The sequence below is a fragment of the Theobroma cacao genome, chromosome 2, assembly GCF_000208745.1.
Source record: "Theobroma cacao cultivar B97-61/B2 chromosome 2, Criollo_cocoa_genome_V2, whole genome shotgun sequence".
Lineage (NCBI taxonomy): Eukaryota > Viridiplantae > Streptophyta > Magnoliopsida > Malvales > Malvaceae > Theobroma > Theobroma cacao.
Window position 1 is genome coordinate 1,528,945 of NC_030851.1, and position 22,339 is coordinate 1,551,283.

Sequence of the window (22,339 nt, forward strand, 5' to 3'; positions counted from 1 at the left end):
AATTTTTCATTCTTGTCAAATATAGAATTAAATAATTAATTTTGATATTATGAAATAAAACATGATTATTCCTTTATTACCCAACATTATCGATGCACTAATCAGACTTCATATCCATAAATTGTACGAGTATTTTTTTGAAGAAAAAAAACCTTATTACTTTTTTGGGTTTGAGAATTAATTTACTTGACAATTGGCCTTTTAGAGTTAGCATATTGGATTTTTCTATTAAGCTTTGACTGAAAAGTATTTGGATTAAATTTTTTTTCCTTCTTTTTTGTTTGTTTTATTTATTTTGTTTTTGCTGACATTTTTTGTTAATATAAAAATTAACAAATTGATTTAGCTAGAGGCAACACGTGACTAATAGGATCCGGATGGACTTTTTTAAGTCTGTGAGGTTATTTTGGACATTAGTGGACGTCGAAATTAAAATAACGAGGAATGCAGGGGAAAGAAGAGAAGGGAGAGGACTGAGGAGGAGAGAGGGAAAAGAAGGGCGTAGGCACAGAGCCGCGACACCGGTTCCGGCGACGGCAGAGGAGAGAAGGAAAGATGGAGGGAAAAGGGAAGAGAGAGAGAGTGCACTATAATTAAACGGACAGATTATATAAAAGAAAGAAGTAAAAAAGTAGAGATGGAGCCAAAGAGAATCGAGGCCCGGACCAATGCAACTCCGACCAACAACTGAGTGACACTAGGTTTCTGCAATTGGGTAAATAAGTTGTCATAAGGGTCAGCTCTCAATCGCTCTGTTAACCTTTCTTTCATCGCTCTGGAGCTTGTATTTTGCTCGTCATTCTGCTTGTTTTCCTTGCAGTTCTTGCTCTGTTCACAACTCTATCCTACCAACTCCACTGATTTCTTTGAAAATGTCCAACTTTGAAGCTAAGAACTTCTTCAAAGTTTACCTCCCGAAATACAGCTTTGAAAGAATGGTAACTCTTCCTCTATATCTCTCTCAAAGATTCAGTTTTTGTCATCTGGGTCTTTTAGTTCAAGCTTTAACTTGTTCAAGTTTCTTACTTTCTTTGGACATTTTCCGGGTTTTGGTTCTTTCATTTTGCATTTGGCTTGTACATCTGAAAAAGGTTGAGGTTGTACCATTTTTGGTTCATGGGTCAAAAAAAAAAATATTATGTCAATAATGTGATGAGATATAGTGGTTATGTGTTACTATTGGACTCTAGTTTGTATAAGACATGTCAGAAGATAATATAGACAGGGTTCCTTGGTTTTCCCCAACTGTTTTTTGTGGGGTTTAAAAAGATAGATGTAAGGGTGCTTCAATGCGGTGGACCTAAGTTCTCCACTCATTGCAGAAGACAAGCACTAGCTAGCAAGTCAGAAAGAAAAACACAGATTTTCTTTACGGCACATGGTAGTGAATTGTAAAAAGAAAAGGAAGGAAAATGTTTATGCAGTTTCTGTTACTTGACTTTGTTTTGCTTACTTAATTGATTTATGCCTGATATCTAGCTGCATTTTGTAATTGTAGTCCATCCCACCTACCGCTGTTGTGTGTTCAAATGGATTGATGCCTATGCCTGCAACAGCCACTCTTAGAAATTGCAAAGGGCAATGCAGGCATGTGGAGTTGAACAAATGTGATGGCAGGATGTTTTTTGAGAAGGGTTGGAGAAGATTCATTGATGATAACTCCATAAAGGAAGAAGATATATTAGTTTTCAGTTATGTTGGATGTTCTGTGTTCGATGTGAAAGTATATGGGTTTGATGGATGTGAGAAGAATGTTTCATATCTAGTTGAGGAGGGAGAAAGTGGGGAAGAACAAGGACAAGAAGATGATGAAGAAGAAGATTATGGCTATCAGGAAGAAGGAGAAGATAGTGTGCTGGAGATGGAGGATGATGATGATGATGATGATGATTATGGCTATCTGGAAGAAGGAGAAGACAGTGACCTGGAGATGAAGAGAGAGGAGGAAAATGAAGAAGTATTGGATACTTTAACCAATAGAAGAGGCCAGAGAAAGATCAATAAAAGAAACAGTGGTAACTATAATTTTTGTATGTGAGTGCATGTGTGTGTGGGAAATTGTGACATATGCATGCCATTTCCTTCACTCATAAATCATAAAATGATTCATGTTTGTTATGTGCCAAAATATAACCGTCAAGTTTATTCGGTTTAGGGCTGCATGAGGGTTTAGCTGCTGTGAATGATGAAGAAACTACCTCTATGGAGGTTGAATATGAGGAGCTTAATCCAGAGAGATATGTCCAAGAATTGAATCCTTATTTTGTGGCGAGGAGAAGACTAGGGAGGGGAAATGAATTGGTATGGTCTTTTATTCTTGTTCCTTCTTATCTTTGACCACATTTTAGGTTGAGCAAGTCCTTGTAGGAAATACAGCACTGGACCTTCGATAGTCCCCAATCTATTTACATAATAAAATTATAATATGTTCCTCGCGTTCAATGTACATTTATTTTAAGCTATTAACATTGGGAATATGGGATTGGTAATGTTGCTACTAAGAAAGTAGAAACTATTTACATAGTTACCTTTTACGACAATTGTCCCTGTGTTGATTAATGCTGCTTGGCTATTAGATATTTCTCCATTACTTTGATTTTCTGTTTTCCAATATTATGTTTTCACATGCTCCAATGCCAAGAATGCTAGTTAGCTTGTCCGGAATGTTTTCTACTAACTTCTGGCTATATTCTTTGTGTGGATCTCAGTATGTTCCAAGTACTGTGATAAGAGATTATGATCTGATTCTGGAGGACAATCAGGAAATTACGTTTCTTGACCCATATGATCGGAAAAAGATTGGAAAGGTTCGTAAATGGAAGGATCGTCGAACATGCATAATAGGATGGAGAAGTTTCTGCAATCGAAACAGAGTCAATCAGGAGCGTGACGTATGCATCTGTGAATTCCTGCTTGAAAATGAAAATGAACAAAAACCCAAGTTCATGAAAGTTCACATTATCCGTGGGAAACATACCAAATCCCAGAAGTCAACCTTGAAGCACTACCAAAAGAAACATAGCGACAAGACATTGCCAGGTCCGTCCAGTAGTTCAAACATAGTTTGTATTTAAGGTGTAATACCATGATTTATGTCCTTGAATTCAACCTGATATACGTTCTTGTAAAGGTTTAACGCTTTATTACAGCAATCAAGTCCAAGATGCTTCTAGTTTAACCATGAATTCTCATGGTCGTGGATCAAACAGACCAACACTTCAGAGTTTGGTCTCTAAGCTCCCTTGCGAAAAAGTTGATATAGAACATCGAAAAGGCCATGAAGAACTGTCTAAGTCTAATTGCGGGCTTTTGTAGGTCACATAGTGGAAGGCCTAAGTGCTTGGTGGCCCGACTTTTCATTTTTAAGGCTATGGGTTGGGCTGATGCGTCATTTCAAAAATATTACGTAAAAACGGTCAAAATGTTGGATTAAATATTCTTTTCATCTCATTATATTTGTTATTTATTTATTTTTTGTCACATAAAGTCAATTTTAATCATTAATTTAATAAAATTATAAAGTTATAAAATTTTTAAAAGTAAAATTTACAAATTTTGAATTTCAAACTATGCAAAGTATATTCGTTTTGAAATTTTAATTTTATAGGATATTTAAAAAATAATGATCAAAATTATGCTTATTTGATAAACAATATTAAACAAAGAAAAATATAATGAGACATACTTACATATCCAATAAATGAATATCTTATAATATTTGTGTTATTGAGTTTATGACAGGAAATAAAAGAAAATTTGTGAACTTTGAAAGATAAGTTAAAAATTACTATATTTAACATTTTCGTATTCGACTAAATGATAAAATGTATGTATCTTTAATATAAAAATTTCTCAAAATGGAAAAAAATTACCCTGTCCATATATGCATTGATCAAATAAACTCTACTTTAATGATAGTGAAAGTAAATCAATTCCAATGGTGCAGATTGGTTTCAGTCAGTGGCCAATCTTCATTGGCATCCCCTTGTATCTCATATTTCTTTTGGTCAGAAATTAAAGGTGCACAATCTTTGTTCTCTCCCTAGGCTATAAGCTCACCTAATCTGCTTCGCAACCATATAACCACACAGTACCTTATCCATCATCTCTCCCCACATACAAATTAAACCCCATTTTTTATTTCTCTGCAACTCTTGTTTTCCATAAGTTGTAAGCCTTCTCTTTCTTTGTATAGCAATGGCAACAGCCTCAGCTACACTCTCCCCTGTCACACTTGCTGCTGCCACTGTTATCAGTCCCGGGAGGAGAACGAGCGTTAATGTGAAGTACATATCAGGGCTGAATGCTTTCGGTGGGCTAAAGGCTCACAACAATGTGGTCTCACTAGGCCTGCCGGTTTGCACCGAGCAATCTTTTGCAAAGGTTGTGAGCTCACTCAGAGCTCCATCGAAGGGAAAAGGTGGCGGTGCCCTCTCTTCAACCTGCAACGCAGTTGGTGAGATTTTCAGGATTGCAGCAATCATGAATGGCCTTGTTCTCGTCGGGGTTGCTGTGGGGTTTGTTCTTCTTCGAATTGAAGCATCTTTGGAAGAGGCTGATTGAGAATTTTAGAGAGTTTTAAGTTGCTTCTTTCATGTATGTCTGCTTTTCTTTAGCAAACTTGCACTTTTAATTTTCTTTCATTCCTCCATTGATGTGGAACTTGATTTGTTTTCAATTTCCAAAACCAAATAAGTATCTCGGGTTGCTATTTTTGAAACTATATCAGATAAAATAACAAAGACAATTTCCGTTTAATCCTTGTCAATTCGAATTATGTTGGAGACAAGTAATTACCTATGTATTTTTTTCCTGACATCAACGACTAAAACGAATAAAAGAAGAACAAAATGACTCTTCAAGAAGTGAACAAAACAGCCTTGCAGAATTCTTTTCCATTGTTACTATATAACTTGAAATTGCCACCAGTCCACCAACTCTAAAGAAAAAGGGGAATTGCCACTCTGGTCATAATTAGTGATGCAATCTTGAACTGTCTTATTTAGAAAATTTCTAGTTCCTTAGTTAAAAATCTATTCAATCAAACATTCTTTTCCACTACAAGAAAAAAGCACTTTGAATCTTATATTGGTCCTCTCCACAATCTATAATAATTAGTTATACTGCCATAGCAGAACAAATGTGTAGTCAGAGAGTCTTCTTCAGCTCACTCCATTGACAGCAAGGTCTGAAAAGAGATTTGGGGATTGAAAGTTCCCAAAAAAATAAAGAATTTCTTGTGGAGAATCATGTATACACATTCATCAGCTTACTAGTAACAATTTCTACAGGAAAAGGGTACTAGCTTGGCCATTCTCAGTATCCTATAATAAAGACAGTGAAATGGTGGAGCACATGATCCTTCTTTCTGACTGGAGAAGAGAAGGATGGTGAAGGCTGTTTTAGGCTCAATTTTGACAAAGAAAAAGTGAGAACTTTTAATGGCTGGCTGTTAGAAATATTGGGTTCACTAAAATTTGCAGATAAGGACAAAGATTCAGGTAGCTTGCGCTCGTTGGTTTAATTTGGAAAAGCTGGTGCAAAGGTGTTTTTTACGGGAAGCCTGAGCAAATGTTCCTAATTCAATTGCTAGGATAAGCCCCACAGTAGGTGAGTTAGCTAAAAGTTGAAGAGGAGAAATCCAATCTTTGAAAATTGCTCATGTAAGAATAAAGGGACAAAGCATGGAGTTGACAGCTAGGCTATGCTTTCAGCATGGTGGCAGCCTTTTTCTCTCAATTATCTATGTTAAACTCTTTGTAAAGCTTAGCCTATATTATTGGGTGTTTTTACCAGCTATCTCATGTTGATTTGTATGCGGGTAGAACTGGGTGATCGCACCCTGCCTGTACCTCATTGCTGCTTTAAGCGATTATTAATGAAACCCACTATATTGGCTGAGCCAGAAAAAAAGAATAAAGGGGCAGAGAAGAAGTGGTGCTGTCCGAATCAAGCTGCATAGTAATAAATTTTGATGGTGCTTTTGGTTCAAAGTCGAGGTGTGATAACTGGGAACTGCCAAGGGAAACTCATGGAAAAGAAATTAAAAGCAGATGATGTATTGGTTGCTGAAAATACAGCTTTGAAAAGAAGGTGAAGAATCAGCTTTAAAGAGGAAAGTTTGAAAATGTAGTCTTTGAAACTGATGCCAAGATTGCGGCTCGACGAATGCCTCCTTTCAGGATAAATTACAGCATTGGAAGATCACTCCCACTTTTTGAGAGATTTCTCAATTAAGCTTAGAGAGCAAATTGCTAGTCAAAGTTGCTGTTGGTAAGAGATGAAACAAGGCTGGCAAAATTGGCTACCCATTGGCTTGAAAAGCAGTCAAAAAAGGGGTGTGCTGTGCTCTCAAGTGTGAGTCAACAGACCCCCACCATCGTTGGTGCTCATTTTCAGCAGAGATGGCTTCCGGGTAGTTTTCACCACCCCATTTTTGGGTTTTTTGTTCAAGCATTGGGTTCACTGTGCCTATCAATAAAAGCTCTTCCATCTTTCTTGGCCACTAAAGAAAATATCTTGGCATGGGTTCCTCTCGACCAATCAGGATCCTGATGATGTTGGAACACAGCCAAATGCATCAACTCATCATGGTCTGAATGAACCAATCAAATCCATTTAAGTCTAGGTCCATGGCTATCTTATATAGTCAATATCATTAACGAAAGAAACTCATACAGGAAACCTTGTGACACTTTTTTTTCCAAGTTTTCATGCATGCACATTGCCATTTGTAGCCGAAATTAATTTTAGGCACACACAGAACAAAATTGAGGTCTTTGCAATCCCAATTTGAACACCTAAAACTTAATTTCTTACTGCAGATTTCAATAATGTACGAAAAGAAATTTGGCAGACTGTTCTAGGAACAATAAACAAAGATCAATATAGTACATATGATTAAAGAATTAAGAACCATTTTCTCTCAAAGTTACTGTAGCTTCGGTGGTTATCGGATTTTAGTCAGTTTAGACTTGGTTTAATCATATATATTAATATTAATCCATCATTTGTACTCCGGCAGCCATGGCAGCCGTTTCCAAGGGACAAAAAACCAGCCAAAATATAGAAAATTCGAACCAATATTGGTTCTATACCTTCTTCAGCCACAACCCCAAGTTGGTAGAAAGAAAGTACTCTCAGGCCATCAAATTTGATTCATGCTGCAACTTCAAGGATAGAAGCCGAGGGAGGGGCTCATGTTCCGGATAATTGCAAGAAGAAACTATTTGCCAATTCCATTCTAACATGACAAGCAACCCAAGACCACAGGAGCCAGCAATGAATGTAAATTTACGTCACAGAGGTTTCTAGGGGGAGAAAAGAAACCAATAGAACATATAGAAAAACGTGGGAATATAGCTGAGAAATTTGGCATCGTTGTCCTTGTCCATTCATTTTTTTTTCCATATTTGAAAAGTAGGTGACGTTAGATTTTTTTAAAAAATTCAAAGCATGGATTTATATTTATTTTTTTGTATTTTATCAAAATTAAATTAAAATAATTTAATCTTGATAAAGAGATAATATTATTTTTTGATATTAAATTTCAATATTAGATGCAAGTTTAAAGGTGTAGATTTTTGTAAAAAACCCTAAGTCTTATGGTGGGTGATTAAGGCTAAATCTCCTCTTTTGTTTACAATAATATTAAATTTTAAAAAGTTAAGTAAGAAAGGATGAAGAAAATTCTAATGCAGTGAATCATTACAATTAATCTAATTAACGTATTATTTTTGTTGTTAAATCATATATAAAAAAGCCCGTATGCTTATTATTTTAGATTAGTATAAATTTATTATACATAAAGTCTGACATGTGATGCTACCTTGTTCCCGATTTTTTTCCTCGTTTCAGTTTCAATCAAGCAATACATTTTGCTATAAATTCCAAAAGGATATTTGCAGTTTCAACCTTGCAATCGGTTCCATCTCAATTAATCACTATGGAATTCTCCATACAGTTGCAAGAACAGATAATTTTTCGACTTCTTTTCGCTACAGTTATCTTCATCTTTGGGGCTATCGCCAGAGTCAAAGGCAACAAGAAACAACAAAAACGACCACCGGAGCTAGGCCGCTGCTTGGTCACCTTCATTTTTTGGAAAGAACCAGCTGATACATAGAAAACTTGGGTCCTTGGCTGACGAGTATGGACCTGCTTACTTGATCAGCCTCGGAATCCATCGAGCACTAGTTGTGAGTGGCTGGGAAGTTATAAAAGAATGCTTCACTACCTACGACAAGGTCTTTCCCACACGCCCAAGAACCTTAGCCACGAAGCTTATGGGCTATAACCATGCCTTGATGGGTTCAGCTCCTTATGGACCCTACTGGCGCCACACAAGGAAAATTGCTACGGTTGAGCTTCTCTCTAATCGTCGACTCGAGTTACTCAAGCATGTCCGGGAAGCAGAAATCAACAATCTCCTTAAAGAGTTATACGAGGAATCTGTGAAAAGTGGGGGCGTTGCTGTGTGCAAATGAGGGAGAAGTTTGCGGACTTGGCAATGAATGTTATAGTGAAGATGATGACTGGAAAAAGATATGGCGGCCCTGAAGGAAGAAATGACGAGGAATCCAAGCGATGCCAGAAGGCCTTGAACGAATTCTTTTACCTGGCGGGGTTATTCACGGTTTCAGATGCAGTTCCTGTTCTTGGCTGGATTGATGTTCTGACGGGAACCATAAGCAAATTCAAAAGGACGGCAAAGGAGTTGGATTATGTGCTTGGAAGCTGGGTGAATGAACATCGCGAAAGGAGGCTCGCAGGAGATACCAAAGGCGACAAAGACTTCATCGATGTCATGCTGTCTATCTTGGATGATGGCAAGACTTCAACTGCAGATATTACTATCAAGGCTACTTGTCACTTGTCAGGTACATGTTGATGACCAAATTCTGATAAAATTTTCATTAATTAGCTATTTTGATTCAGAAGCGAAATGCCAAAGGAGAATCTGGGCACAAAGAAGTCTAGCTGCACATGCAGACTTGGCAAATTTTCCTCTTTGGCCTTCACAATGAAACAAAACTATGCTGATGATCATGCAAATTTGATTGCAGAGTCTTCTCTTAGGTGGAAACGACACCACTGTGCTTACACTTACATGGGCACTCTCCTTGCTATTGAACAACCGCCATGCGCTAAAGAAGGCTCAGGATGAACTTGAAACCCAGGTAGGAAGGGATCGGCAAGTGGAGGAGTCAGACATGAAAAACCTCCCATACTTGCATGCCATTTTTAAGGAAGCATTGAGATTATACCCAGCCGCGCCCCTCTCAGCACCACGAGAAGCCATGGAGGACTGTACCGTAGCGGGTTTCCATGTGCCAGCAGGCACTCGCCTTGTTGTCAACCTGTGGAAGATGATGCGAGACCCCAACGTCTGGGAAAAGCCTTCAGAATTTGTGCCCTAGCGGTTCCTTAATGAACATACCAAGTTTGATGTGAGGGGTCAGGATTTTGAGTTTATACCGTTCGGTTCTGGGAGAAGGATCTGTCCAGGTGTCACTTTTGCGCTCCAAATCCTGCACTAAACATTGGCTCGGCTGATTCATGGATTCGAATTGGGGACGGTCTCAGATAAACGAGTCGACATGACTGAAAGCCCTGCACTAACTCTCCCTAAAGCTACACCATTGGAGGTCACAGTTACCCCAAGGTTATCTTCCAATCTCTATGCGTGTTGATCAACGCTGGAGAGAGAAATCATTGCTTCCCAAGGGGCCGCATGTTGACTCCATTTTCTTCCATACATTTTGATCAATAAGGATGGCATATTAGTGCAAAATACCCTTATTTTGGGTTATCTGAACTAATAAATTATGTTTGCTTCCGATTATATCTGTATTTGGGTGTTGATCTTCTGTTTAGTTGTCTAGCTAGTTTAGGTTGCTTTGAGCTGAGACACCTTATCTGTTCTAGTATTTCCGGAGTTGTGCTTTCCTTGCTTTCTTTGAGAAGGGATGCCGGGTGATTCGGGACATTGTCCTGACGACTTTATGATTATGGGTTATCTCTTTAGGCACGCTCTGATCCCTTACGAACGTTTGCTTTTGTTTCTGCCTGCCTAGTGTAAAGGCAGGCGTTCATGTCGCATTGGGAACTTACTAAGCAATAATCTTTAAGTCATTTTCCATGAAAATGCTTGTCAATATCCTGTTTCCTTGGTAACTATACTTCCACTTGGTTTCTAGTAAGAAATGCAAAAGAAAAAAAAATGGGTCTTCTTCGTTTGTTAATTTACAGTTAGAGATTGAATTAAAGTAAACACACACCTACCCACTAATTATATATGGGCCTTTGGTGCATATATTCAACAAGCAGATCAATAATCTTAACTTTAGTCAATTGTTGAGGTGATTGTGCATAGAAAAGCGTATATAAAGCAGATGTTTAGTCAATTTTGAGTTAGTAAGGAATTCAATCCATTCTTCATGAAAGCTTTAATTAATTGAGTTTGGAATAAGATAGTGTTGTTAGGACTTTAATTCCCTTGCTTCAACAAAAAGAAAAGATGTATGGAGTCAAAAACAATCATAAATGGAAGTTTATGTGCAGGCACTTCCTTGTTAAAATCAGTTAAATTGTTACTTTAATTGACTATTTATTAACTTCTTTTTGCTATAATTTTCTACAACTTTCGGGCTAGCTGTTTACCGTTAATTGACTATTTCTTAACTTATTTTTAGAATCTTTCAATTTTTCCGTACATCATGTTAGTCGACTACCCTTCATAATTTTTCACTTAATTGACTATTTCATCGAATTTAATCGATAAATTCTTTTAATTCTTTATTTCATTTTGCAAAATATTCCAACAGTTGATAACATATGGAAGCTGCAGCATGACCCCAGACTTTGGCAAAAGCCTTTCAGACTTCCAGCCTCACAGGTTCCTTAATGAACAATACAAATTTTGATGCAAGGGGGACAAGATTTCGAGTATATACCATTTGCTTCTGGTAGAATAAGGATATGTCCAGGTATCTCTTTTGCAGCTTCAAGTCCTGCACTTAGCATTGGCTCGGCTACGTGAGTGAAGGCCCCGAGGTTATACCCTATTGCAAGGCTACCTTCCAAGCTCTATGGGTATTAGTTAAAGCAAGAAAATGTACTGGCTTCGTGGATACCACATGTTCACTCATTAGGTATATTATTTATGCTAAATGCTTATGCTTTTAGCCTATCAGCTAATTACTATTGATTCATCCTATCAGCTAATTCAGTTAGACTGTTCCTCATTTTCCAGCTGAAAGTAAAGGTATTGCAAGTTGAACGGTGCTTTCTAGCCTTCAAATCTGCCACGTCTGACTCACTACTCTAACTGACTGATCCTTGAAATGTTGTCACTGCTACCTTCCTCCACTGCATAATCCATCCCTGTGGAAAAAATTAGGAGCTCATAGTATAAAATGTTCATAAAGATTTCATTCTTGAAAGGGTAGAGGACATAGGGGATGGATGCCACAGGGTAGTTGTGTAGCAAAAAAGAAGCAAAAAGGACAGAAAAGGGTAGTTCCGAATATTGCTAGGAAAGTTCAATTGTAAGTGAAAGGTATAGTAGCTATTGGACCTCGTATTATTAAATTAAATAGTAGTATATGGCTTGAACTTGCCGAGCTTGAATTAACATCTCCAATTTTGTTTTTATTCGAGATTTTTTTAGTCAAGGAAAACCTTTTTTTAGCAATAATTTGCTACAGATCCACAATATTTTCACTATCAGAAAGAATCACTGTGAATCTTGCACATTGGTACATTTCAGTGAAGGCTCACAATGGAATCCTACAAACAATTGCAAAAACAAAGTTTTTTTGCAATTCTTTTCACCATAATCGTCAGCATATTTGTGGTTACCATCCTTGTTAAAGGCAAGCAGAAACGGCGGAGGAGACCACCAGAGCCAGCAGGAGCATTACCCTTTCTCGGTCACCTTCATCTCCTTGGAAAACATCAGCTGCTACATAGAACATTTGGAGACATGGCTGACCAGTATGGACCTGCCTTCTTGGTCCGTCTTGGAATTCATCAAGCTCTTGTTGTTAGTAACAGTGAAGTTGCAAAAGAATGTTTCACAACCAATGATAGGGTCTTCCCTACACGTCCAAAATCTTTAGTCATAAAGCTCTTGGGGTATGACCATGGCATGTTGGGCTTTGCTCCTTGTTGACCATATTGGCGCAACATAAGGAAACTGGCAACGGTTGAGCTCCTCTCTAGTCGCCGGCTCGAGTTACTCAAGCATGTCCGGGACACAGAAATCAATTGTTTTGTAAAGGACTTATATGAGCAATCTGTGAAAAGCGGAAGCCTTGCTGTGGTGGAAATGAAGGAAAGGATTGGGGACTTGGCAATGAACATCATAGTGAGTACGGTTGCTGGAAAAAGATATTCTGGTATTGAAGGATGCTGTGATGATGAATCCAGGCGATGCCAAAAGGCCATGGGTGATTTCTTTTACCTGGCAGGGTTATTCTTGGTTTCGGACGCGGTTCCTTTTCTTGGTTGGCTGGCTGTTGTGATGGGGCGCATAAGCAATATAAAGAAGACAGCAAAGGAGTTGGATCTTGTGCTTGGAAGCTTGGTAAATGAGCACCGCAGAAGGAGGCTCCGGAAGAGCATCAAAGGGGAACAAGATTTCATTGATGTCATGTTGTCGGTCATGGATGATGGCAACATTCCAACTCAAGAGGCAGATACTACCATCAAGGCTACTCGCCTGGTATGTTCTTGTTAATCCAGCTGCAATCAGAATAATAGGCATCATTTTCATAACATCAGTTTGTATTTTTTTTTTGAAGATTAAAAGTATTTCCATTAAATCAGGGTGAAATCCCCTATGTACACAAAAAGGAAGGGACTATGAGAGACTTGGTCCAGGTGCCCTTCCTGAAGCTTGGCATGCAAAAAAGCCAGCTGAAAACAAAATACTATACAACATCAGTTTGTATTACTCTGGCTAAACTATAAGACTGATGATGACTCTCCCAGTCTTTTCACTTACCATCAAAATATAAGTTTCAATGGCTATTCATGTTAAGGACAGTTGAATCAAGCAATTAAAAGGATTTAACATAACTAAATATCTGTAACAAGAGTAAATTGCAGAAATCTAGACCTTATGGAAGTTCTAATCATCAGTCATCAGTTAATTGCTCTTGCTATAAGGGATGTAACATAACTAAATATCTATAACAAGAGTAAATTAATTAACATTACCCTTACCCTCAATTTCATTTTCCTTTTCTCAAAATTGTTGAAGCATCAATCAGAAAACAAATAACATTTGATTAGGGAATGCTGATTGCAGAGTCTTATCTTGGGTGGCAATGATACCAATGTGATCACACTTACATGGGCACTCTCCTTGCTATTGAACAACCGCCACGTGCTAAAAAGGGCCCAAGATGAACTTGACATCCATGTTGGAAAGCATAGGAAAGTGGAAGAGTCAGACATAAACAACTCGGTGTACTTGCAAGCCATTGTCAAGGAAACATTGTGGTTACACCCAGCGGTGCCTCTATCAGTACCAAGAGAAGCCATGGAGGACTGCACAATAGCTGGTTTTCACGTTCCGGCAGGTACTCGCCTTTTGGTTAACCTGTGGAAGTTGCAGCGTGACCCCAGCATTTGGCAAAAGCCTTCCGAATTCCTGCCTGAGAGGTTCCTCAGTGACCATGCTAACTTAGATCTGACGGATCAGAACTTTGAGTTTATACCATTTGGTTCTGGTAGAAGGATTTGTCCGGGTATCTCTTTTGCGCTGCAGGTCATGCACTTGGCATTGGCTCGGCTGCTTCATGGATTCGAATGGGGCACAGTCTCGGACACAGCAATCGACATGAGTGAAACCCCTGGATTAACTGTTCCTAAAGCTACACCATTAGAGGTTACGCTTACCCCACGGTTGCCTTCCATGCTCTATGGATGATTCAATATTAAGCAATGGAAAAAAGAAAGAAAAAGGTTGCCTTCGGTTTCCAAATTGCTTGGTTCGCAATTCAATTATGTTGAATGCAAATGTCTGCCAAAAAGGACTGTCAAATCAATTACTTGTAGTTATTCACAAACATGAAAAATAGAAGTAAAATGTTGTATTTACGTTCTTTATTATCAGTTCATTCTTTTCCAGGGAAAATTTTAGTTGGTTCACTATCATACTTAAAGCTGGTATGTCTAGCAGCCATGAAAGTGAGAGCTTCCTCAGGTAAACATGACCGTGGCTGACATAGGAAGCTTGCGATCCTCGTATATCTTTGTCCCATAAAAAAATTCACAAAGACTAATTACTCTGTTTTGACTTACTCGAGATGATTTATTTATTTATTTATTTATTTATGTTGGTTTCAAGAACAGTTAACATGCTGCAACTATTTAGAACAAGAGCATTTTTTTATTTTGCTCAGCCAAAAGTAGATTTTCATTCATAAACTGCATGAAGCAGAGAGTGCAAAACGGTGTAGATGCCAGCAACTGGCTAGCAGAGACAGTGACTAGTAATGTCACATAGGGAGTTGGCAATGACAAATCCAGAACAAGAGCATCTTAATATTTACTCACTAGCGTAGAAGTTTTCAGGATCAGCCTTCTGATCCAATTTCTTTGTTATTGATGGAGGGTTACATGTAAAATTTACTAACACCTAAGGATCAGCTCGCTTGAAGCTATCAATAGTTATGGGGACATCGCTGCCTTTAACTTGAAGTTGCTCATATTCAGTTGATTGTGCCCCTAGGGTGCATTTTTTGGAGAATTTCAGGCAGGTTAATCCTGTGAATATCAGAATTCCAGAGAGTATCCAACTGAATTGCAAGTTTGCCAATGCTCTGGCCCTCATATCTGCTTCATGTGACTCGCAAGTCACAGCTCCATGCATGCTGTCACTGCTGCTTTCAGCCAACTGCATAATACATCCTCGTGGAACAAACTCAGGTGTCCACAGCATAAATCCCATGTTCATGAACCAACAACCCTGAAATACAACAGAAATCGAAAGAACAAGAACCGTGGAAAAACTAGTTGGTAGAAGCATTGCTGCTAAAGCTGCCAGGAGAGACACAGACACTATGAGCTGCAAGAGCCAGTGGTAATGGCCTTCAAGTCCAACATGATCAGCTGAGTGGAAATGGAGCAAGAAAAGCTCCTGACCAAAAACAGACGCTACAAGAATTCCCGGAACAGCAGATAGAATCTCAGAGGACTGAGTTAATTCAGCAGAAAGAGTGAAACCTGCAAATATGGCAAGGTGGAGAAACATGCTCGCATGCTCGAAGCTATCAAGTTCGAAAGCAAATCGAAGAAAAGGGTAGTCTAAAATTTGCATGAAAATTGCTAACAGGGAAAAAGACAGGATAAAAATGAGCTCCAAATGTTTGAATCTAGAAAGAGGGCCATTGAAGGGGTACCAAAACCTTACTGTAAATTTCGTAGAGCCCTTGAGACAATAGTTTCTGATATTGTTGATGGTGTGCCATAGGCCAAGAAAGGTAAGTGCCAGGCCTGGCACCAAGTGTCCAACAAATGTGCCCATGGAAGCTTCTGTCTCTCAGGTATGGAGGGTCTTGTATCTGCAGTTGATCCCAACCAAAACTTAAGTACCTGAAACACTTGTATATGCATCGTGCTCAAAGTTCATCATGGTGGGAATCATATTCAAATGTTTGGTCATTGGTGCATGATGCATACGTTTCCACAAACAAAAATGCCAAGAAAAGACAGCCATTTATCTTTGAAACCTTTCAAAAGTTGATGAGAAGGATGATACATCCATTAAGAAAAGATCAATTGTATACTAAAGTAAAAGTTTGAAGAAGACATTCATTGCTTCACTTTGAGACCACCAAAATTGACAAGTGCAGGAGATCAGAGTTGGATACTGGAAGGATCATGATCTAAATCAACTATTGGAATACGTCAAAGTAACAGGATCAGACAAGCAAAAATGTATCTTTGTTGCCGATTGTTATGGTTGGCTGCCTGTAAAACCACCAAGACCAAATTAAAAAAGCCTAAATTTCATGCAAGGTACAAAAGCCATGGCCCTTCGGGATTATGAGGGCCAGATGTTTCTTCCAATCACTGTCTAGTGGAGAATGAGATGTCTCCAATATAAAAACCCTGCCAAAAGAAGAACAAAGATGTTTCCACTCAGCCAAGAAATACAATTCTCCACGGGACTTCATCTACTAAGAAGTTAATTAACGACAAAAAAGATTGATAATATTCCAGGTATCCTATCAGGATATTCGAGTGACATTTAGGAGATGTATGTTTCTAGTGGTCCAGGTCCGCGATAAAGTTACTAGCAATCCTATCTCCTGGGATAGAGAAACTGTTTATGCAGGGTCTCACGTCGAGTTGATTTGAATGAGTTGTCTAATTTGGCAGCAGAGCATGATTCAGGGGGATTAATGCCAAAAGAAAGCAATTTACTAATTTGGGGATGAGAAAAAGAAAGACCCCTTTCAAGCAATGGACTTGCAGCAAAATATGAGGCAAACGATGTCTAGGAGGTGATCCAGGCTCTTCACCGCTTGCTTAAGTATCCAACCAGGGTGGAGAATTGGAGGTTTTATATTTCAATTCCCCCACTTCCTTTGGATCTAATACCGGGGAGTTATTGCCAAAATCCCCGACCAGCACTAAGGCAAATGGATCTATGGAAGACCATGCAAATCCAACTATACAATGACCTGTAGATGTTATATGTATCAATTTACAGTATCCTTCAAAATCTGAAGTTTTGTATAACAATCTAATTTACAATCACTTCAAATAGCTATCATGAGTCAAATATCAACTCAAGTTTTCCGAATTTTGAATGATACAACCTTAGTATACACATTTACCTCTTTTCGATTTTTGGCCAGAGGGGGTTGTTGTTAACTGGTAAATAAATCAATAATGTGAAAAAAAATTCAAGCAAAAGAGTAACAATGCTTAATGAAACCAACATCTGCTTGCACTGTAGTCAAAAAATTATCTGCAAATGAATTGTTGTTGCTTGCTCTTTATTAACCGAAGAAGGCATGCAACTTCGGAGAATAAAGCATGGTTGCTGGTGACCAAGCAGGGAATCAGGCTTCACTTCTGGTTTCATCTCCAGCCCTGAAACAAAGACCATTGCATTGCCCATGTCACAGAAGGGCCCATGTAACGCAGAGATCTGCTTTGGTTATTTATGTTCCAACAATAAAATGCCAAAGTGTTAGTAAGCCAAAAATGGATCTAAGCAGATATAAATGTCAGTGTATAAGAAGCAAATTTGCCGGCAGTAGAATTAGCATGAAAATTTTCCAAATTCAAGCAGTTCAATTGGTGAAAATCCCTTCCTATAAGGTTGTCGCAGCAATGTAATTTTACCATCAGTGGCAGAATGAAATACAGAACAATTGGTTAAACGATGCATCTATCTCATTGGATTCTTTGTGTTTAACCTAGGATATTAATTAATAATCTAAAATACCTGCTAGCGGAGGAAGACCTCCTAGAGTTAAGAGAGATAGAGGTAAAGAAAGAGCCAAAAAAGGATCTTTTGTGTATAATCCTGCATAATCTCGCATGTTATCGGCTCAAGTAGGTAGACCAAATAATACAATGCAAGCAAAAGTTCCTAGATTTATGGAGATATATTATCGATCATTAACTAAGAACGTATATTCCCACAAGAAATTATTGATCATGGACTTGTCTGAAGTAACATGTGTTTGACTCAGGCCAAGAACTTGTTGACTGATTAGGCCATCACATTGATTAATTTCTTTGGATCAAGCACTAGGATCTTAAAAAATCAACAGAGTGGAAGTCTTATCTCATTGCATGAAAACCTAAATTCCTACAAGAAATTATTGATCAAGCACTTGACTGAAGTAAACAAGTGTTTGGACATATAACATGCCCTGGTTTGAATGCACATAAAATTCACATGTTTGACCATCCTTGCCATCATTCTAAGAATTTGAATATCTTGTGCCTATAAAACCCACTACGACTTTGGCTAAAATCAAATACAGCACATTGAATGGCCATAAATGTGATAACTAAGCCATGTGAAGAAATTTGAGAACTGACCTGACATCTCTTCATCTTCATTCTGCATGACCCTACAGGTCTGTTAAACACAGTGCATCATGCAATTGCATGCTTTAGGAGAAACAACCATGCAAACAAGTTATAAACATGCCCACACACCTTTCTTTGTCCTCAGCAAGGGTTACAACTTTCCACAGAGTGATCAATTGTCCCCATCCCCTCAATCAAAGACAAGTAAGTGCTGTCATCAGGGGTAATGCCTTTACTAACCATCTCCTTTAGAAGATCTTCAGCAAGATCTCCTTCCTGGTTTTTGCAAAACCCTTGAATAAGGGAATTATAAGTGAGAAGGGTGGGATTAAAACCTATACTCAACATCTCATCACGAACTCTCAATGCATCCTTCATTTCACCTTTCCTGCTATATCCACTAATTAGAGTGTTGTAACTAACGTGATCAGGTTTAATTCCCCTTCTTTTCATCTCATCAAGAAGCTCACGAGCTTCTTGGACTCTTCCCTTCCTACAATGCCCTTGCATCAAAGTATTGTAAGTCACGTCATCAGGAGAAACATTCAATTTATCCATTTTCTTCAATAATGAAAATGCACGCTCCATATTGCCATTGGCACAGTGACCATCAATCAATGCATTGAACATTACAACATCTACTGCGACACCCTTACTCATTATCTTTTCAAACAGGTCATCTGCTTCCTTCATTCTATTCCGTCTACTTAAAACATAAATAAGTGACGTATAAGTTACCTGTGTAGGTTGAATCCCCTTTGTTAACATCTCATCATGAAAACTGAATGCTTTCTTCACATTTCCACACCTGGAGTATCCATTAATTAAGATGTTATACGTAATCTCATCAGCAACCAACCCCTTTTCTCTCATTTCTTTAACCAAATCATCGGCCTCACCCATTTTACATTCCATAAATAGTGCATGAACTAACAAATTGTAAGTTGAGACAGTTGGTAATATACCCCGCTCAACCATTTCGTCTCGATAACCAAATGCCTTTTCCAAATCCCCATAATTGCAATAACCATCGATTAAGGTATTATAAGTGATAGCACTTGGAACCAATCCCATTTCTTTCATCTTCTCAAACATCTCAGATGCCTCCCCAAGTCTTTTCTCCTTACACATACCACTAATAAGAGAACTATACGTGTAAGAATCCAGCTCAATACCTTTACTTCTCATTGCATTCAAAACCAAACGAGCTCCTTCAACTCTTCCTCTCGAACAATAAGCATGAATTAGTGTATTATAAGTAACAACATTTGGTTTAACCCCTAAATTCTCCATGAAATTAATAAATTCCTTTGCTTTCTTCAGCTTCCCTTCCTTGCACAACACATTTATCATTATATTAAACGTGTAAATGCTGGACTTAATCCTCATTTTAAACATCTCAGCGTACAGAACCCAAGCACTCTCAGTTTTGTTCAACTTCAAAAACGTACTTAACATATCATTACAAGTCTCGATCTTTGGAATTAAACCCTTGTCTTTCATCATATAAAAACACTCTAATCCTTCATCAACCCTCTTCATTTCACAACAAGCTCTTATTAACAAATCAAAAAGAATAGTAGTTGAAATACCTAACCTGTCACGAGCAAGTGCCAACTCATCGAAAATGACTGTAACACTAGCAATGTCACTATAAATGGTTTGCTTTAATAGTTGTAAAGTGGGTTTGGGGGATGGGAGACGTGAGGCAACTGCAATGGCAAGGCAACGGGTTTTGACATCGAGTCGTTGGAATTCGATGTGGGAAGTGAACTGGAGGGCTAATTCCGGGGTTTTGCGGAGATTTAAGAGGACGGTTGATATAACAGATGGGTTGAGGTCTGATAATTGGTGTTTGATGAAATGCCACTGAGAAGAGCGGACAGATTCAATCAAAAGCTCAGGGGATATTTGTGATGATGCAGTTTGGGATTGGTTGGAGGTGACCAGTTGTGAGGTTGAAGAGAAAAGTGCAGACGAATGGGGAATAACTGTTTTTAGCTTCTTCCGTTTCAGGATTTGAGAGCTCAGGACTTTGTTAGCTTTCATGTTATTGAAGGAGGGAAAAAGGATTTTCGATGAATCTCTAATCATATAGAGTGGCTTTGAAGAAGAGAGAGCTTTAGCCGTGAAGGCCAACGAGAACGACGAGAGGACGACGGCTTTAGGAGGAAGATGAAATTGGAGAACAGAGGAGAGGGCTTTATAAGGGTTTTGTTTTTCATTCTACGTTGTTTTAACTTGGGCCGTGACGTGGCCCGTGCTGCCGCCTATTGTGGCCGGAAGGGATTGTTCGGGCTTTGCTGTTCTACAATGGTTGGAATGGTAAAAACCGAAAGAGGTAAGAACATATTAATAAAATGATTGATTGGACCCATCAAATTCGATTAATTCAATTTGATCATTTAAATTATATTTATTTTAAATAGATTGAAACATTGATTTTTTTTCAATTTATTTAATCGATTTTCAATATTCAGAATTTTAATCAAAATAATTAAAAAAATAAACCCTTATAATAATATATTTTTTAAAATATATCAAATGTAAATATATTTAATATTTTTATAAGCTGAGTTCATCCTGATTAAAATATAAAAATTAGTAATTTTATTAAAAGAAATTATTCAAAATACTTATAACCGACATAATTCAATTTCAATTATTTCAATTTTTTAGATATATAATTACTTAAATATATCAAATGCAAATATATTTAATATTTCAATTTTGACCTAGAAGAGCAAGTAAGCAACCACCAAACTAACTGCATTCACCACCCTTAAACTTTCTTTGAAGGATGATGCATTCAAAGAATGCCGCGACAAAGCTTGTCATAACCCCAAATTCCCAAACCATCAAATGGAAAAGCAAGCATCTTGTATGGTATTGACGATATCAAATTCATGTGTTCATTCATAGTTTACACCACTCAAATCTTAAAAATACAATCCCAATAAAGAAGAAAAACCCATTACAATGACTGTAAAGTCAATATCACAAACAAAAAATAATAAGTCTCTTGGTGTTAATTACCAAAATTCCCTCATCAATGCTAGCAGAGCAGTGCACATCACGTAAGGTATTAATCTCCAACGAAACATCCTTAACAATCGTATAGTTATGTTCTTTGCCAACTGCTAAGATGAAAATCTGGATGAATTATGATTCAGTGAGCTTGAGTTTGTAAAGAAAACATCACAAACAAACAGTAAAACAATATGAAGAAAGGGAAGAAAAAGACTATCACTGATCAACTCAACTAAAGACATGACCCTCGCGTCAAAATAAAGCAAATTTCAGAAGCTAAAATTTTCAAAATAAAGTAACCTAAGGTTAACGAATCAACAAAATTCTGAATTATGAGATAACTGATTACAGTCAACAAAATTGTACCAGCAAATCACAAGAAAAAGTGACGAAATCGTAATTTAAATAATAATGACCTAAAGGATCTTAAGCAACGGCGACGGCTTGCCGTTTTTCAGGCTCGAGGTTGTTCTTTGATTTGTCATCGGCGAAATCCTCGGCGTTGTAGATGACGGTGATGTAGAGAGAGCAGCTTGGGCAACGGGCGATTTCCTCGCCGAGTTTTAGCTCCTCTTTTGTGATTTGGAAAAGATCGCCGCACGGGCATGGATAAGTGTATGCCTGCAACTCGTCGCTCCACTGCATGTCCTCTATCTCCACGTCGTCGTACGACATCGTTTCTGGATGATCAAAGTTGCCTTTTAGAAGTTTTTCTTCTTCTTCTAGGTGCCAAGCAGCGTCGAGTTGAAGCGACGAGTTTGGGAAGACGGAGAACGTTTGACCAGGTGGGTTTTAGGGTTTGCTTTTATAGCCATCTTTTATGTCGGTTTACTATATGGCCGGTCATGGTCTTTGGGAAATTTCAATTTGGTCCTTATGAGTTTCATGTTATTTATATTTTTATGAAAATTAAGACGAAATTTTGATTTTAATATCTTTTTTATTAAAATTTAGAAAATATATAATATATATTTAATACTTTTTAATATAAAAATAAAAAATCATAAAAAATAAAAATATCAAGTACTTCAAAAATTTTACTAAAATTATTTTTTTATATGAAAGGAAATTTTATTGAATTAATTTAAAATAACATCTAAGGTCATTGGAGAGTCCATAAGTAATAAATAAGAAATATTTACAAGGGGTACATCATAAATTTATAATCTTATACTTAAATTATCATGATGAGTTCAAAATAAAAATATAAAAAAAATAAAAAGAGTATTAATTATTATTT

At 37.7% G+C, this 22,339-nt stretch overlaps 5 protein-coding genes and 2 pseudogenes across 11 annotated transcripts; 4 read left to right on the forward strand and 3 right to left on the reverse strand.

Annotated features, from left to right (window-relative positions):
- Positions 460-3,445, forward strand: LOC18607239 (B3 domain-containing protein REM20). 3 transcript variants are annotated; one of them, XM_018114680.1, is made up of 6 exons: positions 460-715; positions 821-938; positions 1,499-2,015; positions 2,156-2,301; positions 2,709-3,039; positions 3,131-3,445. In XM_018114680.1, the coding sequence occupies exons 2-6, from the start codon at positions 873-875 to the stop codon at positions 3,313-3,315; spliced, it is 1,245 nt and encodes a 414-aa protein (XP_017970169.1). In that variant the 5' UTR covers positions 460-715; positions 821-872; the 3' UTR covers positions 3,316-3,445. The 3 variants fall into 3 exon arrangements, with proteins under 3 accessions (XP_017970169.1, XP_007041354.2, XP_017970170.1); XM_007041292.2 differs by having other exon boundaries at positions 3,150-3,277; XM_018114681.1 differs by having other exon boundaries at positions 464-735.
- Positions 4,050-4,758, forward strand: LOC108660423. Its single transcript, XM_018114461.1, has one exon. The coding sequence runs from the start codon at positions 4,198-4,200 to the stop codon at positions 4,561-4,563; it is 366 nt and encodes a 121-aa protein (XP_017969950.1). The 5' UTR covers positions 4,050-4,197; the 3' UTR covers positions 4,564-4,758.
- On the forward strand, positions 7,946-9,802 carry LOC18607240 (annotated as a pseudogene).
- On the forward strand, positions 11,467-13,939 carry LOC18607242 (annotated as a pseudogene).
- On the reverse strand, positions 14,530-16,153 carry LOC18607243 (transmembrane protein 45A). Of its 2 annotated transcripts, none has more exons than XM_007041297.2 (2): positions 15,744-16,153; positions 14,530-15,575 (listed from the first exon to the last, which is right to left on the reverse strand). In XM_007041297.2, exon 2 carries the CDS (start codon positions 15,536-15,538, stop codon positions 14,651-14,653), a length of 888 nt encoding a protein of 295 aa, XP_007041359.2. In that variant the 5' UTR covers positions 15,539-15,575; positions 15,744-16,153; the 3' UTR covers positions 14,530-14,650. The 2 variants fall into 2 exon arrangements, with proteins under 2 accessions (XP_007041359.2, XP_017970145.1); XM_018114656.1 differs by having other exon boundaries at positions 14,530-15,237; positions 15,425-16,152.
- Positions 16,704-20,226, reverse strand: LOC18607244 (pentatricopeptide repeat-containing protein At2g15630, mitochondrial). 3 transcript variants are annotated; one of them, XM_007041300.2, is made up of 3 exons: positions 18,199-20,226; positions 18,079-18,110; positions 16,704-17,115 (listed from the first exon to the last, which is right to left on the reverse strand). In XM_007041300.2, the coding sequence occupies exon 1, from the start codon at positions 20,161-20,163 to the stop codon at positions 18,211-18,213; it is 1,953 nt and encodes a 650-aa protein (XP_007041362.2). In that variant the 5' UTR covers positions 20,164-20,226; the 3' UTR covers positions 16,704-17,115; positions 18,079-18,110; positions 18,199-18,210. The 3 variants fall into 3 exon arrangements, with proteins under 3 accessions (XP_007041362.2, XP_017970537.1, XP_007041363.2); XM_018115048.1 differs by having other exon boundaries at positions 16,704-17,173; XM_007041301.2 differs by lacking the exon at positions 18,079-18,110 and having other exon boundaries at positions 16,704-17,173.
- On the reverse strand, positions 20,933-21,902 carry LOC18607245 (diphthamide biosynthesis protein 3). Of its 2 annotated transcripts, none has more exons than XM_007041306.2 (2): positions 21,516-21,902; positions 20,933-21,206 (listed from the first exon to the last, which is right to left on the reverse strand). In XM_007041306.2, the coding sequence occupies exon 1, from the start codon at positions 21,772-21,774 to the stop codon at positions 21,526-21,528; it is 249 nt and encodes an 82-aa protein (XP_007041368.2). In that variant the 5' UTR covers positions 21,775-21,902; the 3' UTR covers positions 20,933-21,206; positions 21,516-21,525. The 2 variants fall into 2 exon arrangements, with proteins under 2 accessions (XP_007041368.2, XP_007041367.2); XM_007041305.2 differs by having other exon boundaries at positions 20,933-21,222; positions 21,516-21,901.